The 12,931-nt window shown below is 42.1% G+C and overlaps 1 protein-coding gene across 3 annotated transcripts in view; it reads right to left on the bottom strand.

Annotated features, from left to right (window-relative positions):
- ROBO1 (roundabout guidance receptor 1) overlaps positions 1–12,931 on the bottom strand; it is a 1,035,646-nt gene that overhangs the window by 44,775 nt on the left and 977,940 nt on the right. For all 3 annotated transcript variants that reach the window (XM_006136943.4, XM_075909735.1, XM_075909745.1), the window contains 2 exons: positions 8,433–8,475; positions 3,174–3,328 (listed from right to left, as the gene is read on the bottom strand). In XM_006136943.4, the coding sequence (XP_006137005.1) occupies positions 3,174–3,328; positions 8,433–8,475 (198 nt within the window). The remainder of the gene's footprint in view (positions 1–3,173; positions 3,329–8,432; positions 8,476–12,931) is intronic.

Here is a 12,931-nt window from a genome sequence, read left to right as displayed (position 1 = left end):
GAAAGTTGTCTTTTTATGCCTCATTTTTTTACCTTCCTCTATATCTTTTATTGCTCGTGCCTCCTCCTTTATTTTGATTTTCTATTAGGAACATTCTAGAAATACATTATTTGCTTTCTTTTTCAGCCGGATTTTGCAAAGGAAAATAATTTGTGAAGTACATACTGCTGTAGGTCCAAACTTAAGCTATACCCTATTAGGATGTCTTCCTACAAAGTATTTATCTGTACAAATAGCATCTTATCTATATAACATAAATTTTTATCAAAAGTGAATTTTTTATTCCTCCCTACTTTTATAAAGCAGCTGTCCTTTTAAAGTAGGGTTGCCAATGAGCACTATACTTACAAGATTATACTAGAAATATGTATGGCTAATTGGAGTGTCTATAGTTACACTTTTATATATAAAGGCTGTAAACCTTTGTGCTTCAGGACATAAGACAACTGCAAACTGAAGGGGCTAAGAAAATTCAAAGACATTAAGCCTGGAAAGGACAATTATGACAGTCAATTCTCCTGTGTAAGAAAGGCCATAGAATTTTACTAAATGATTCTTGCATGAAGCCCATAACTTCAAGTTGAGATAAAGCATATCTTTTAGAAAGATTTAGAGAGATAACTGTGATTAAACAATAAACTGAAGGAGAACAGACTTCATTCCTCACTAAATTGTTCCAATGCTTATTACCCTCACTATTAAAAATGTGTGCCTTTTTCTAGTCTGAATTTGTCTAGCTTCATCCTCCAGCCAATGGACCTTGTTATGACTTTGTCTGCTAGACTAAATAGACCGTTATTGTCAGAAATCCCTTTCCTATCTGGGTACTTATAATCCATGTGCACATTATTCCACAAGTCCCTTATTAGAAATTTCATACCTTCCTCTGAAGCATCTGGTACTGGCTACTGTCAGAAACGATACTGGACTAAATGAATGACTATCATCAGTTTATGGCTGGCCTTGCAGTAATTACATTAGACCTAGCGGGAACACCATGTCCTCCCAATGCTTCCACGTTGCAGGCAGTCGTACTCTGACTGCAAAATCATGGGGGATGTAAGCAGTGAAGGCCAACCATTGTTATTGGCAGCGCTCTATGCCCAAGAAGGGATGTGTCTACTTGGGTAGAGGTGTGGCCAAGGAGTCCCACTCCTGACTCACTGGCAACTACAACTGGTCAGAATAAAGAGAATGTCAGTTACATTGCAAAGCAGGATTTGCTACACATTTTTTAAAATGTTTTATACCTAGCATGCACCATCTGAGCGCAGCAGGCATTATACGCCATAATGTCTCCCTCTAAAATATTCAGCCACTGAGGGAACTTTTTTTGGCCATCCCTGTGTTATCCTTGCTCCTAAGAGCCTCAATTTATCTCTAAAATCTATATTTTGCTTTTCACATTCAACATAATTAGTTATTCTCTGTAATATAAGCTTTACAGACAAACAAAAAAAAACCTCCAACAGCCAGCCACCCAAATGAAGAAGATTGGCATAGCAATAAGTGAATAGCAAAAGGCCATATGCAAAATGAGATGGAAAATCTTTGCTATATAAAGCATCTATTGTTTCTGGTCATTTCAAGAAAACCTCTTCAATAACATTGTGGTATTCCTACTTCTGGTCCAAGCCAGTATCACAAAGTGCAGAACTGCACCAGAATTAAAATTTACTTGGACTTTTGAAACTCAAGAAATTTTCCGTTCAGTTTGAATTTTAGGACCCAAATCAGGTTCTTTCTTATTTGACTAGAATGAGTTCATTCATGCCTAGTTTTACAGTACGTTTAGGCCTATCATGGACTAAACCAAATTTGTATCAATTAATGGGACCGTTTAGCTTATGTTTAAGGTGCAATGATTTTGTGAGCATCATAATAGAGAGGTAATTTGGTAAGAAAATGCTGCAATAGCAGCAAGAGAATTGGAGGGCTAATACAGGTTGAACCTCCCTTATTCAGTACCCTTGGGACCTGAGTGGTCCCAAACAATGGAGTTTGTCAGACAAGGGGAGGTTAAGGCTCCCCACCCAGCTGTAGGCTCTGCTCTCGTCTGGAGCTGCGCTCCCTGCTACTTGCCTCTGCCTCCAGTCCCCTGCTATGCCAGCCTTGATTGAGGCCACATCCCGGCACTGCACCAGCCCTGGACAGGAGCCGGCCCCGCTGCCTTTAGCCCCATGCAGGGCTGCGCCCCCTACGGCGCTGGTCCAGGTTGTGCGCCCAGCTGCCAGCCCCACTAATTCCAGCCCTGGTTGGAGCTGCGCTCTGTGCCACCAACCCCAGCCAGGACTGCGCTCCTGGCTGCTGACTGCGCTCCCTACCACCAGCCCTGACTGGGGCCGCACCCTTTTCCCCACTGTACCAGCCCCAGTCTGAGCTGCATTTCTGGCCACTGACCCCACTGCTTCCAGCCCCAGATGGGGCTGCGCTCTTTGCCATCAGCACTGGCCAGGGCTGTGCTCCTCACTGCGCCAGCCCCACTATGGATACGCTCCCCACCGCCAGCCCAGACTGGGCTGCGCTTCTGAACTTGGTCAGCTGGGGCTCTCTGGTGCAGCAATATTGGTGATCCTGCTGGGCCACAGATGTTGCCGGACTGGAGAGTCCCAGATTTTAGAGGTTCAACCTGTAAAACCATCTTGAAAATCAGCAAACCCAAGTTTAGCAGCTGCACAGAATGAAATAGGAGCTATAGGTACATACCCATTATCTGAAATGATGTACCAGCTGGTTAGGAGAAATGAATGTGACCCTATAACCTCTAAATTGTGGAGGCATATAACACAAAAGTTTAAAATTGTAAGTGGTACTATAATCTACTGGCAAAACCAGGTCTTCTTCCATACCAAAACAAGATGTTAGTGCCTCTAGCTACAGAGCCTTGGCTCTTTAGCTCAAGATGAAGCAGCTCTTGCATTTATCTCTAGAGGTCCCCAGTATCAATTTCTGGGAATGCACCAACATGTAACGTTTTATGGTTTATCCTCAGTTTGATGAAAGGCTGGACAGTCTGTACAACATTCACGATAAGGCACTAAAACTAAAACTGAAATAAAAATGTATGAATGAGACTGGTATTAAATCTAAGTATTTAGGAAAGCAACTCTTGCCTCTGCTTGTAAGAGGTCAGTGTAAAACAGGCCTTTTGTTAATTAGTAAAGGTATCTAACCTGGTCGACTGTAAGTTGTGAGGTTGCTGTCACTATTTCCATTGCCCGAGGTACAGCAGTTGATGGAGCAGTCATTGTGGTTGTTCCCAGTGTTGGGCCATGTATCCGCTAGCCATGGTTGAGGGGCAGGTTCACTGATGTTTAGAAGTCCTGGTCTTTAAAAGACAACGTTTGGTAATTTCATAAATCAAACAACTGTGTTATTAAACCAATTCCTATGCTCTTCTAAAATGGCTGTCTAGCATGAAAAAGTTTATATTGTGAATAGTGAAGGTTCTGACAATGCATATTTATTACATTTCTTACAAAATATATTTTAATTGGTATATGTCCATTAATCTTGGCTCTTAGCATATTGCTAATCACCTGCCTTGCCACAGAAACAAGAACTGGGATATGTGTTGACTCCCAGATATCCTCATAAAGTATTGATTTTTTGGGGTAAATTATGGTAGAGAGAAACCATCAAAATAATTTGACTATTATAGGGGTGTGAACAAACAGTAGAGTTAGCTGAAAAAGTGGAAAATTTAGAATTTTATGAAATTTTCTGGTTTTCATAAAAAATCTGAAAACCAAACACTAGGGTTTTTCAGTTTTGCCCTAATTTTAATTGGCAACATGGAAAAATGGAGGAAAGTGGGGAAACGAAAAGAAGCATGAGGAAGGACTGAAGAAAAAAGGAAGCAAAAGGAGAGAAAATATCAATGACAAAAACAGAGGTGGGATGCTGGTTGAAAATTGGAAAATTTCTCAAAAAATTATTTTTCATAAAAACTGTGGAACACTAGCAGCACCTATTGAAGTCCACAGGAATTGTGAATGCTCAGCATCTTTGATAATCAGATCACAAGTCTTCACTGCTGTATGTTGGCTGCATATTGGATGATATATCATGTCATCAGCTAAAAGATCTGTATTCCAGCTGCATGGTTCCAAGTTATTGCAGGTTTTCTAGTAAGCACTAAATAAACTTTAATGAATATTCTACAGAACATTCAGCACACACTGTTTTTTTCCACTGACATCATTGTGCTTTTTGCAAAGCTTCACATACAGTAGTAACCCTTAAAAATCTGATACTTGCTACTGATAACTAAATAAGTATTTGAAAATAGATAATTTCAGTCATTGCTGTGTTCAAGTTATTTCCTACAGTAGATAGGAATACTGAACTAGAGGGTTATACTGCAGAAAAAAAAAGAACATATACATTTATCTCAGGCATAATGGACACATTTTAAGGGCTACTGCAGTAAAAAAATCCAACCCACACAACAAAAGTTTATCATGTAGTGCAAAAACAATAAATATCTAATGTGAAAATATTGAATATAATGCTTTTTCAACTGAAATTCTTTAAAATTGGAAATTGAGAATGAAAACTGCTACAGCAGTTGGTTATGAGGCATTTAGCCTGTCAATATCAAAGAGCACTTCAATTATATGGCTAAACTATATATATATATATATATATATATATATATATATATATATATATATATATATATATATATACACACATACAGGCAGTCCCCGGGTTACGTACAAGATAGGGACTGTAGGTTTGTTCTTAAGTTGAATCTGTATGTAAGTCGGAACTGGCGTCCAGATTCAGCCGCTGCTGAAACTAACCGCCAGTTCTGACTTACATATAGATTAAACTTAAGAACCCCAATCTTCCCCAAGTCAGCTGCTGCTGAAACTGATCAGCAGCTGATTCCAGGAAGCCTGGGGCACAGCAACTCTGCCTCGGGCTTCCTGTAATCAGCGCTGGTCAGTTTCAGCAGCGGCTGACTTGGGGACGCCTGGGGCAGAGCAGCTGGGGTGCTGCTGGGTTGCTCCAGTAGCACCGCTCCTCGGTGCTACTGGACCAACCCAGCAGCACCCCAGCTGCTCTGCCCCAGGCGTCCTGATTCAGCCACTGCTGAAACTGACCAGCAGCGGCTGGACCGGGTTGGTCCAGTAGTGCCCAGAGCGGCGCTGCAGGACCAATCGGCAGCGCCCCAGCTGCTCTGCCCCAGGGTCCAAAACAAAAGCCTGGTCTGCTGGGGGGGGGCACACTAGCTGCGCCCCCCCCCCCAGCAGACCAGGGACACGGGGAGCAGAGCCGCAGCGGCAGCGGGGTGCCGCGCCTCTGAGGCTTTGCTCTGGCAAAGTCTCAGAGGCGCGGGACCCCGCCACTGCTGCGGCTTCAGTCCCGGTGCCTGTGGTCTGCTGGGGACGGTCCCCAGCAGACCACAGGCACCGGGACTGAAGCGGCAGCAGCGGCGGTTCCCCGCACTTCTGAGGCTTTGCTCTGGCAAAGCCTCAGAAGCGCGGGAATCCGCCCGGTGCCCCTGGTCTGCTGGAGACAGTCTCCAGCAGACCAGGGGCACCGGAGCAGCTTACGAACGGGGCTTTCTCGCCCCGGAGCTCGCAGGTAGCAATCCGCCACCTCGACCTCCGGGGCGAGAAAGCCCCGTTCGTAAGTGCGGATCCGACATAAGTCGGATCCGCGTAAGTTGGGGACTGCCTGTATATATATCATATATATATATGCATGCTACATGAGCCATCTGACAAGTAAGCATATGAGCCACTGAGGCATTACTTACTGTCAGACTTGTACTAAGGCAAGCATATTTTCATGGATTTCTTTATTTTTGTATATATAAAATAAATGTGCTGTTATTTAGTTTTGTGGGGAGTACAGCAGATTTGTCATTCCCATGCGTGGCATACATAGTGCTCTGCTTATCATCTGAAAATAAACCTCAGTACACAAGGGTGAGATGATAAACTCTGCACCTTTCAGGTCCTAAGAAGGATCTCTGTATGGGAGCTATGGTTGGAGCAGCCAAAAAAGCGCTCTCCTTTTGATCATGAACTTTCTGAATGTCGCAGAAAGAAAGTATGCACTTCACTCATATTCAAATGGAGGAAAATGAATGGAGAGATCATAACATCAATCCAGGTTTCAGAAACATTGTGTGCCAAATTATATGGAAATAGAAGCCACTATGCCTGCCCACTGGGTGGAATAGTGACCAAGAACAGTTTGGCTCAGCCTCCCAGCTTTCCTACAGGTTAGGAGGATTCCATACTCCTCAACCTTTGCAGAGAAATAATTACTTGAGCTTTGTGCAAGGAGAATTAATATTATCCATAGGCATTAGCAGAATTGGATGCTATTTTGAAATACTTCATTTTGAGTTATGTTTACTTCAGAATACTAGAAGAGAGCAGCTTTTATATTCTGTATAGGATGGGGGGGGGTAAAGTATTTTTTTAAACTATAAACTAAGGTCCTGTAGACTAACACAGTAAATTCAGAAACTGACTGTATATATATCTGGGATGTGAAATGCCTGTTAAATGGTTTCATTACCATTACTATGGCTCTTTCACAGGTTCTAGCTTCTGCTAATAGGTCTGGCAGGCTTTTTTACTTTCAGGTTAACTAGATCCTCTCCAGAGGAAGCAGAGCCACAGAACAGGGACAGGAAGAGGCAGGTAGGTGGACAGTAAGACTCAGTGGTGCCCTATACAACTGTGTATTTTCAGCATGAGCAAGGATGCCTCTGCATGGCAGGACAAATCACTGCGTAGACCACACCTGTTGTTTGTCTAATGTGCTCTTAAAAGTCTCCAGTAACGGAGATTCCACAACCTACCTAGGCAATTTATTCTTGTGCTTAACCAACCTGACAGGAACTTTTTTGCTAATGTCCAACTTAAATCTCCCTTGCTGCCCCATTGCTTCTTATTTTATCACTAGCAGTTAAGGAGAACAAAGTTTCTCCCTCCTCATTGTGACAACCTTATAGGTATTTGAAAGCGGTTATGTCCCCTCTTAGTCTTCTCTTTTCCAAGCTAAACAAAGTTCTTTCAATCTTCTCTTCTAGATCATGTTTTCTGGAACTTTAATCATTTTTTTGTTCATTTCTGGATTTTTTTCCAGTTTGTCCCCATCTTTTCTGAAATGTGCCACTCTGAACTGGACACAATGCCTAATTAGCACAGAGTAGAGAAGAAGAATTACTTCTCATGTCTTGTTCAAAACACTCCCACTAAAACATCTCAGAATTAAGTTTTCTTTTTGCAACAGTGTCACAATGCTGACTCATATTTAGCTAGTGGCCCACTATGACCACTACTATATCCCTTTTCCCAGTACTCCCTCCCAAGCAGTCATTTCCCATTCTGTATGTGTGCAACTAATTGTTCCTTCCTAAGTTTTTTGCATTCGTCCTTACTGAATATCATCCTATTTATCTCAAACCACTTCTCCAGATTGTTCAGATAATTTTGAATTATAATCCTATCCTACAAAGCACTTTCAACCCTTCTCAGCAGATATAATCCTTATCAAATTTCAGTACATTTTTGCAAGGTAAGGACTACAGGGCATTACCCAGGGCAGAAGGGAGGGAAGGGGTAGGAATATATTTATCCAGATGTTTGATGAGATTTAAAAGCTCACTACCATACTGCGCCTTAAATCTAATGCTGAGAAAAGGTTTGCTTGAGCGTGATTTCTGTGCTATTCAAGTGACACATGCAGGATATGCCTCTCTGCCTACTGCTAGTTCTTCCTCTGAAGAAATAATAGCACCCTGAGCAGGAATTTGAGCTTATTGTGTGTGACATTGCCATTCATTAATCAATAAATTAAAACAGGCAAACATTTCAGGTTTGTCCTCAACCTGGAACTGAACTAGGTCTGAGAGCAAAGAACCATTTATAAATAAACTACCTATTTCTCTCTATTTCTTCGATGTAATTCTCTCTCTAGCAAGTGATGATTTAACTATTTTGCATTCACTGCAAGATTAAAAACAATCCCTTGTGTGCTGCTGTCTTCAGCAAGTTTTTCTTCCATGATGCGTTTTTCTTTTGTAGTATCTACAAACCGGCTATATTTCTTAATCTTCATAAATGCCACAATTTAATTACTTTTACTCCCTTAATCATCTGCTAAATCAGTAAACTTTGTATTCTGAAGTCAAAGTGCTCCCTCTGCTGTTTGTTTTTGGGATGCATTTTTTTTACAGATCAACAAAGCAACTCAATTGGAAATGTTAAGATTCAATTTTGCAAATGAACCAAAAGCTACATTTCAAAAGCCATATACTGTATTTTCTTTCTGAAATCAGTAAAATAGGGAAACTACATGCCTAAATGTTATTAAACCATCAGTTATAAATGTACTCAATGTACAGGTATTTAGTTTATTTACATCCAACTTATGGTCTGCAAAATAAATCATGCCATTACCTGCCTCCACTGCTTACAGCTTCTCCTCCTCTCTGATAGGTTACTAAAATATGAAGAGATAAAAACAGAAAATAATTTAATAGTCATATTCGACTTTTTAAATCTCCTTTTGTTTCCGTCTAACTGAATCTCTCAATTTAGATTGGTAGCTTTAATACCGAATCTTACTCTCTCATCAGTCATTCCTTTATTTGCAAATTTATACGCCATACATGGGTCACCTGGCTGCTGACTTTAACTCCCACAAAAGCTTTATATGTTACTAAAATTTGTTGTGTAACATTAACACCCACCCACTGTCCCAAATGGTGTAATGCACTCCGCTAAATTCATCGCTAATATAATTCTACTGACTTCAAGCAAATTACTCAAGGAGGAATTTATGTCACTTCGTTTAGTTCATGAATGAGTAGATGACGCTAAAAGATGTTATAGCTTTACTGTACATAATTATCTTCTTGATAATATTAATCAGGTACCAGGATTTTAGAGCACAGACATTATGATCTTAACAATGGTTCATTATATCAAAACCTACTGCAAAATCTCTTATTGACAGACATTGTATTCTAATCATACCATCTCAACTGGAAGGGACCTTGAGAGGTAGGTCATTGAGTCCAGTCCCCCGCCCTCACAACAGTCCCCCGCCCTCACAACAGGACCAAGTACAGGCAGTCCCCGGGTTACGTACAAGATAGGGACTGTAGGTTTGTTCTTAAGTTGAATCTGTATGTAAGTCGGAACTGGCATCCAGATTCAGCTGCTGCTGAAACTGATCAGTTTCAACAGCGGCTGAATCTGGACACCAGTTCTGACTTACATACAGATTCAACTTAAGAACCCCAGGTGTTCCCAAGTCAGCTGCTGCTGAAACTGATCAGCAGCTGATTCCAGGAAGCCCGGGGCAGAGCAACTCTGCCTCGGGCTTCCTGTAGTCAGCCGCTGGTCAGTTTCAGCAGCGGCTGACTTGGGGACGCCTGGGGCAGAGCAGCTCGGGTGCTGCCGGGTTGGTCCAGTAGTGCCAAGGAGCGGTGCTGCGGGACCAACCGGCAGCGCCCCACCTGCTCTACCACAGGCCCCGGGCTTTGCTCCACGTCTCCCTGGTCTGCTGGGGGGGGGCACTAGCTGCGTCCCCCCCCAGCAGACCAGGGAGATGCGGAGCAAAGCCGCGGAGGTCCTGGGCCGGACCCGCGGCGCTTCCAGCTGATCCAGCTGGAAGCGCCGCAGGTCTGGCCCCGGGTCCTCCACCGCTTTGCTCCCCGGTCTGCTGGCTCCCCCAGCAGACCAGGGAGACTGGGAGCAGCTTTTCTCGCCCCGGAACCAGGCATCCCGCCGCTCCAGTCCTCTCGGGCGAGAAAATCCCTGTTCGTAACTGCGGATCCGACATAAGTTGGATCCGCATAACTTGGGGACTGCCTGTACCATCCTTGACAGATTTGCTCTAGCTGTCTAAATGGCCCTCTCAAGGATTGAACTCATAACCCTAGGTTTATCAAGCCAATGCTCAAACCACTGAGCTATCCCTTCCCCCAATTATGCAAGGTTCACATTTAAAGTCCTTATAAAAGTATTCTTTTCTAAAATTTTACAATCATATTGTTAATATTTTTACATATACATTTTTAATTTATTCATTGTAAGAAATAAATTAGTTTGTCTGACTGGTTTGAAATTATCAGGAGATGTTTATGCTAACACTTCTTAAGAATAAAGTGCAAGAGTCAGCACACATACAGATTCCTTTAAAAAAATGTTTCTGGATATGAATTGCATGTATTTTCCAGAAAGCATCATGGTTAAACATTAGTTTTTAAGAGGCATAAATCAGTAGTTTAAAGTGCTATGAATTTGCCATTCTTGTGTTTGCAGTAGGTTAGGCAAAGGGTTAAGGAGATTAGCTCCACTGCAAATGTTGATGGATTCTACAGCTATGCATTTTCTAGCTAGGAATGTGTTTAAAAAAGCAGCCAAATTCTGCTCTTTAAAAGAACTCCAAGCTGGGAGTCTGCAAGGGAGAGATAAATGCTTGCAGTGATTACAATAACAGGATTAAAACCTTAGGAGGCAATGCTACAGGTAAGTCTTTTACTGAAGGTAATGCTACAGAAAAAATCCTGTTGCCATTTCAAATGAATAAAACTAACTACTAAAATTCTAATGTATAGAAAACGGAAAGATTGTTTAAAAAAACTTTTACATTGTGAATTTCAGATTTCTTCTTCTCAATTCTTAATATTCATTTTGCAGCTATGACTTGCAATACTGTTATGTTCTAACATTTTTTAGTGTGATCTAAAACACACCATGGAGTAACATGTCACATTGTGATTATGCTAGAAACTGTACATCAAAACAATTGTACATAAAAAATAATTTGTATGTGCTTCCACTCTTGATTTCCAATGCATAAATATTAAGGGACAGGTTCTAGCACCTTGCCTCATGTTGAGTAGTGAATAAAATCAAATAAACTAGTTGTGATGTAAGATACTACTCAAATATGATTAAGAATGTAGCTCTAACTAATTATATCTCAGAACACACCCTTCAAGGTAGGCATAGTAAAGGTCTCTGTCGACAGAGGGATGAAAATCAAGCACTTCAAAATTACTAATGAAGCAGGGATTCAAATATCCCGCGCTTCATTAGCATAAGCATGGCCACCGCTTTTTTTCAAAATGGAGCTTTTTTAAAAAAAAAAACCCAAAAGCCCAAAAAACCATGGCAGTCTAGATGCAGATCTGGTATTCCTCAAAAAATGAGGTTTACAGGATCTGTTGAAAAAGGGTTTCTTTTCAACAGATCTGCGTCTAGACTGCCAGGTTTTTTTTTTTTTAAAAAAGCTCCATTTCGAAAAAAGTGGCAGCCATGTTTATGGTAATTAAGTGTGGGATATTTAAATCCCTGCTTCATTCGCAATTTTGACATGCTTGATTTGCACCTCTCTGTCAACACAGGGTTGCAGTCTAGATGTAGCCTCAGAGGCACCGGGGGAGGGGGCAGGAGAGGCTTCTCCGGCAGCAGCCCCTCGTCACAGGGGGTCCCAGTGGGAAGTTGGGACCCCCCCATAGACAGGGCTGCTTTGTGGCAGCGACCCTTGTCCTTGGGGGGTCCCAAGTTCCCCTGCAATCAGGGGCTGCTACCAGCTAGGCAGGCAGCCCCGCTCAGTCACAGTTTATACTGGGACTAAACCCCCACTGCGGCTCTGCACTTTAAAATGTAGTAGGAGTCTTGCAGCCTGTATCCCCACCCCCAGCTCCTACTGTATTTTGAATTGCAGAGACGCAGCTTTGGTCCCTGTCCCAGTGGGCAGGCAGCCTGTCTCAGTCCCTGGTCGCACCAGGTCGGGGACCAAACCCTGCTGTGGCTCTGTAATTTAAAATGCAGCAGGAGCCAGGGGGCTGTCTAGTTCCTACTACCTTTTAAATTGGAGAGCTGCAGCAGAGTTTGGTCCCAGCACAAGCCGGAACTGAGCGGGGTTACCTTCCCCATCGAGTAATTGAGTAGTTGATAAAAATTCTATCTACTACTTGATTACTAAATTAACTTAAATTTAACATCCGTATTATAAACATGGCACTTGCACTCAGATTATGGCCTCTATAAGAACAGCTATACTGGGTCAGACCAAAGGTCCATCTAACCCAGTATCCTGTCTTCCGACAGTGGCCAATGCCAGATGCCCCCAGAGGGAATGAACAAACAGGTAATCATCAAGTGATCCCTCTCATGTCATCCATTTCCATCCTCTGATAAACAGAGGCTAAGGACACCATTCCTACCCATCTTAGCTAATAGTCATTGATGGACCTAACCTCCATGAATTAAAGTCCGTTGTAGTCAGTGGAAAGATTCCCATTGACTTTAGTGGGTTTTGGATCATGGCCTGTGTGAGGGACATGTTTTATAGATTACAAAAGAGAGAGAAAGAGAGTGAGAACAAAAGAAAAGACAATTATTTCAAATCCTTTCTTATTCTTCACATGAAATGCAACCGCTTTGCATTAAAACAAGGCATCAGTTTTAACACTGCATATCCACCACTCTACTTCAGGACAAGAAGCAAAGGCAGCATATTCAGTTGATACTGGAAGGTGAGAATATTTAGGGAGGCAAAACACAATTATTTGGGCTGACATTGAGCCAGGAAACCAGAATTAAATATGAGAAAAATGTTCTGAAATCTTTAATGACCAAAGTCAAAGACTGCTGTTACAACTTCTCCAAAAAGTTGACAACTCCTACAACATAATGCTTTCTAATGCCATGCTAGAACATTGTTTCAACACTCAATTTTAGAGGTAAGAGTAACATCTATTGGCTATGCCTACACTGACCTCTCTTGCGTAAAAAATATGCAAATGAGGCAAAGTGTGGAATATCGCCACACATCATTTGCATAATTAATGAGGCTCCGTTTTTTCACATGAGGCTTTTGTGCAAAACCCCCCTCTTGTGCAAGAGCCATTCTTCCGCTTTTTTTCAGGAAGAATGGC

Source organism: Pelodiscus sinensis, chromosome 1, assembly GCF_049634645.1.
Source record: "Pelodiscus sinensis isolate JC-2024 chromosome 1, ASM4963464v1, whole genome shotgun sequence".
In the NCBI taxonomy this organism is placed as follows: Eukaryota; Metazoa; Chordata; order Testudines; family Trionychidae; genus Pelodiscus; species Pelodiscus sinensis.
The sequence above is the reverse complement of the archived record's forward strand: the minus strand, read 5'-3'. Positions and strand labels throughout refer to the sequence as shown.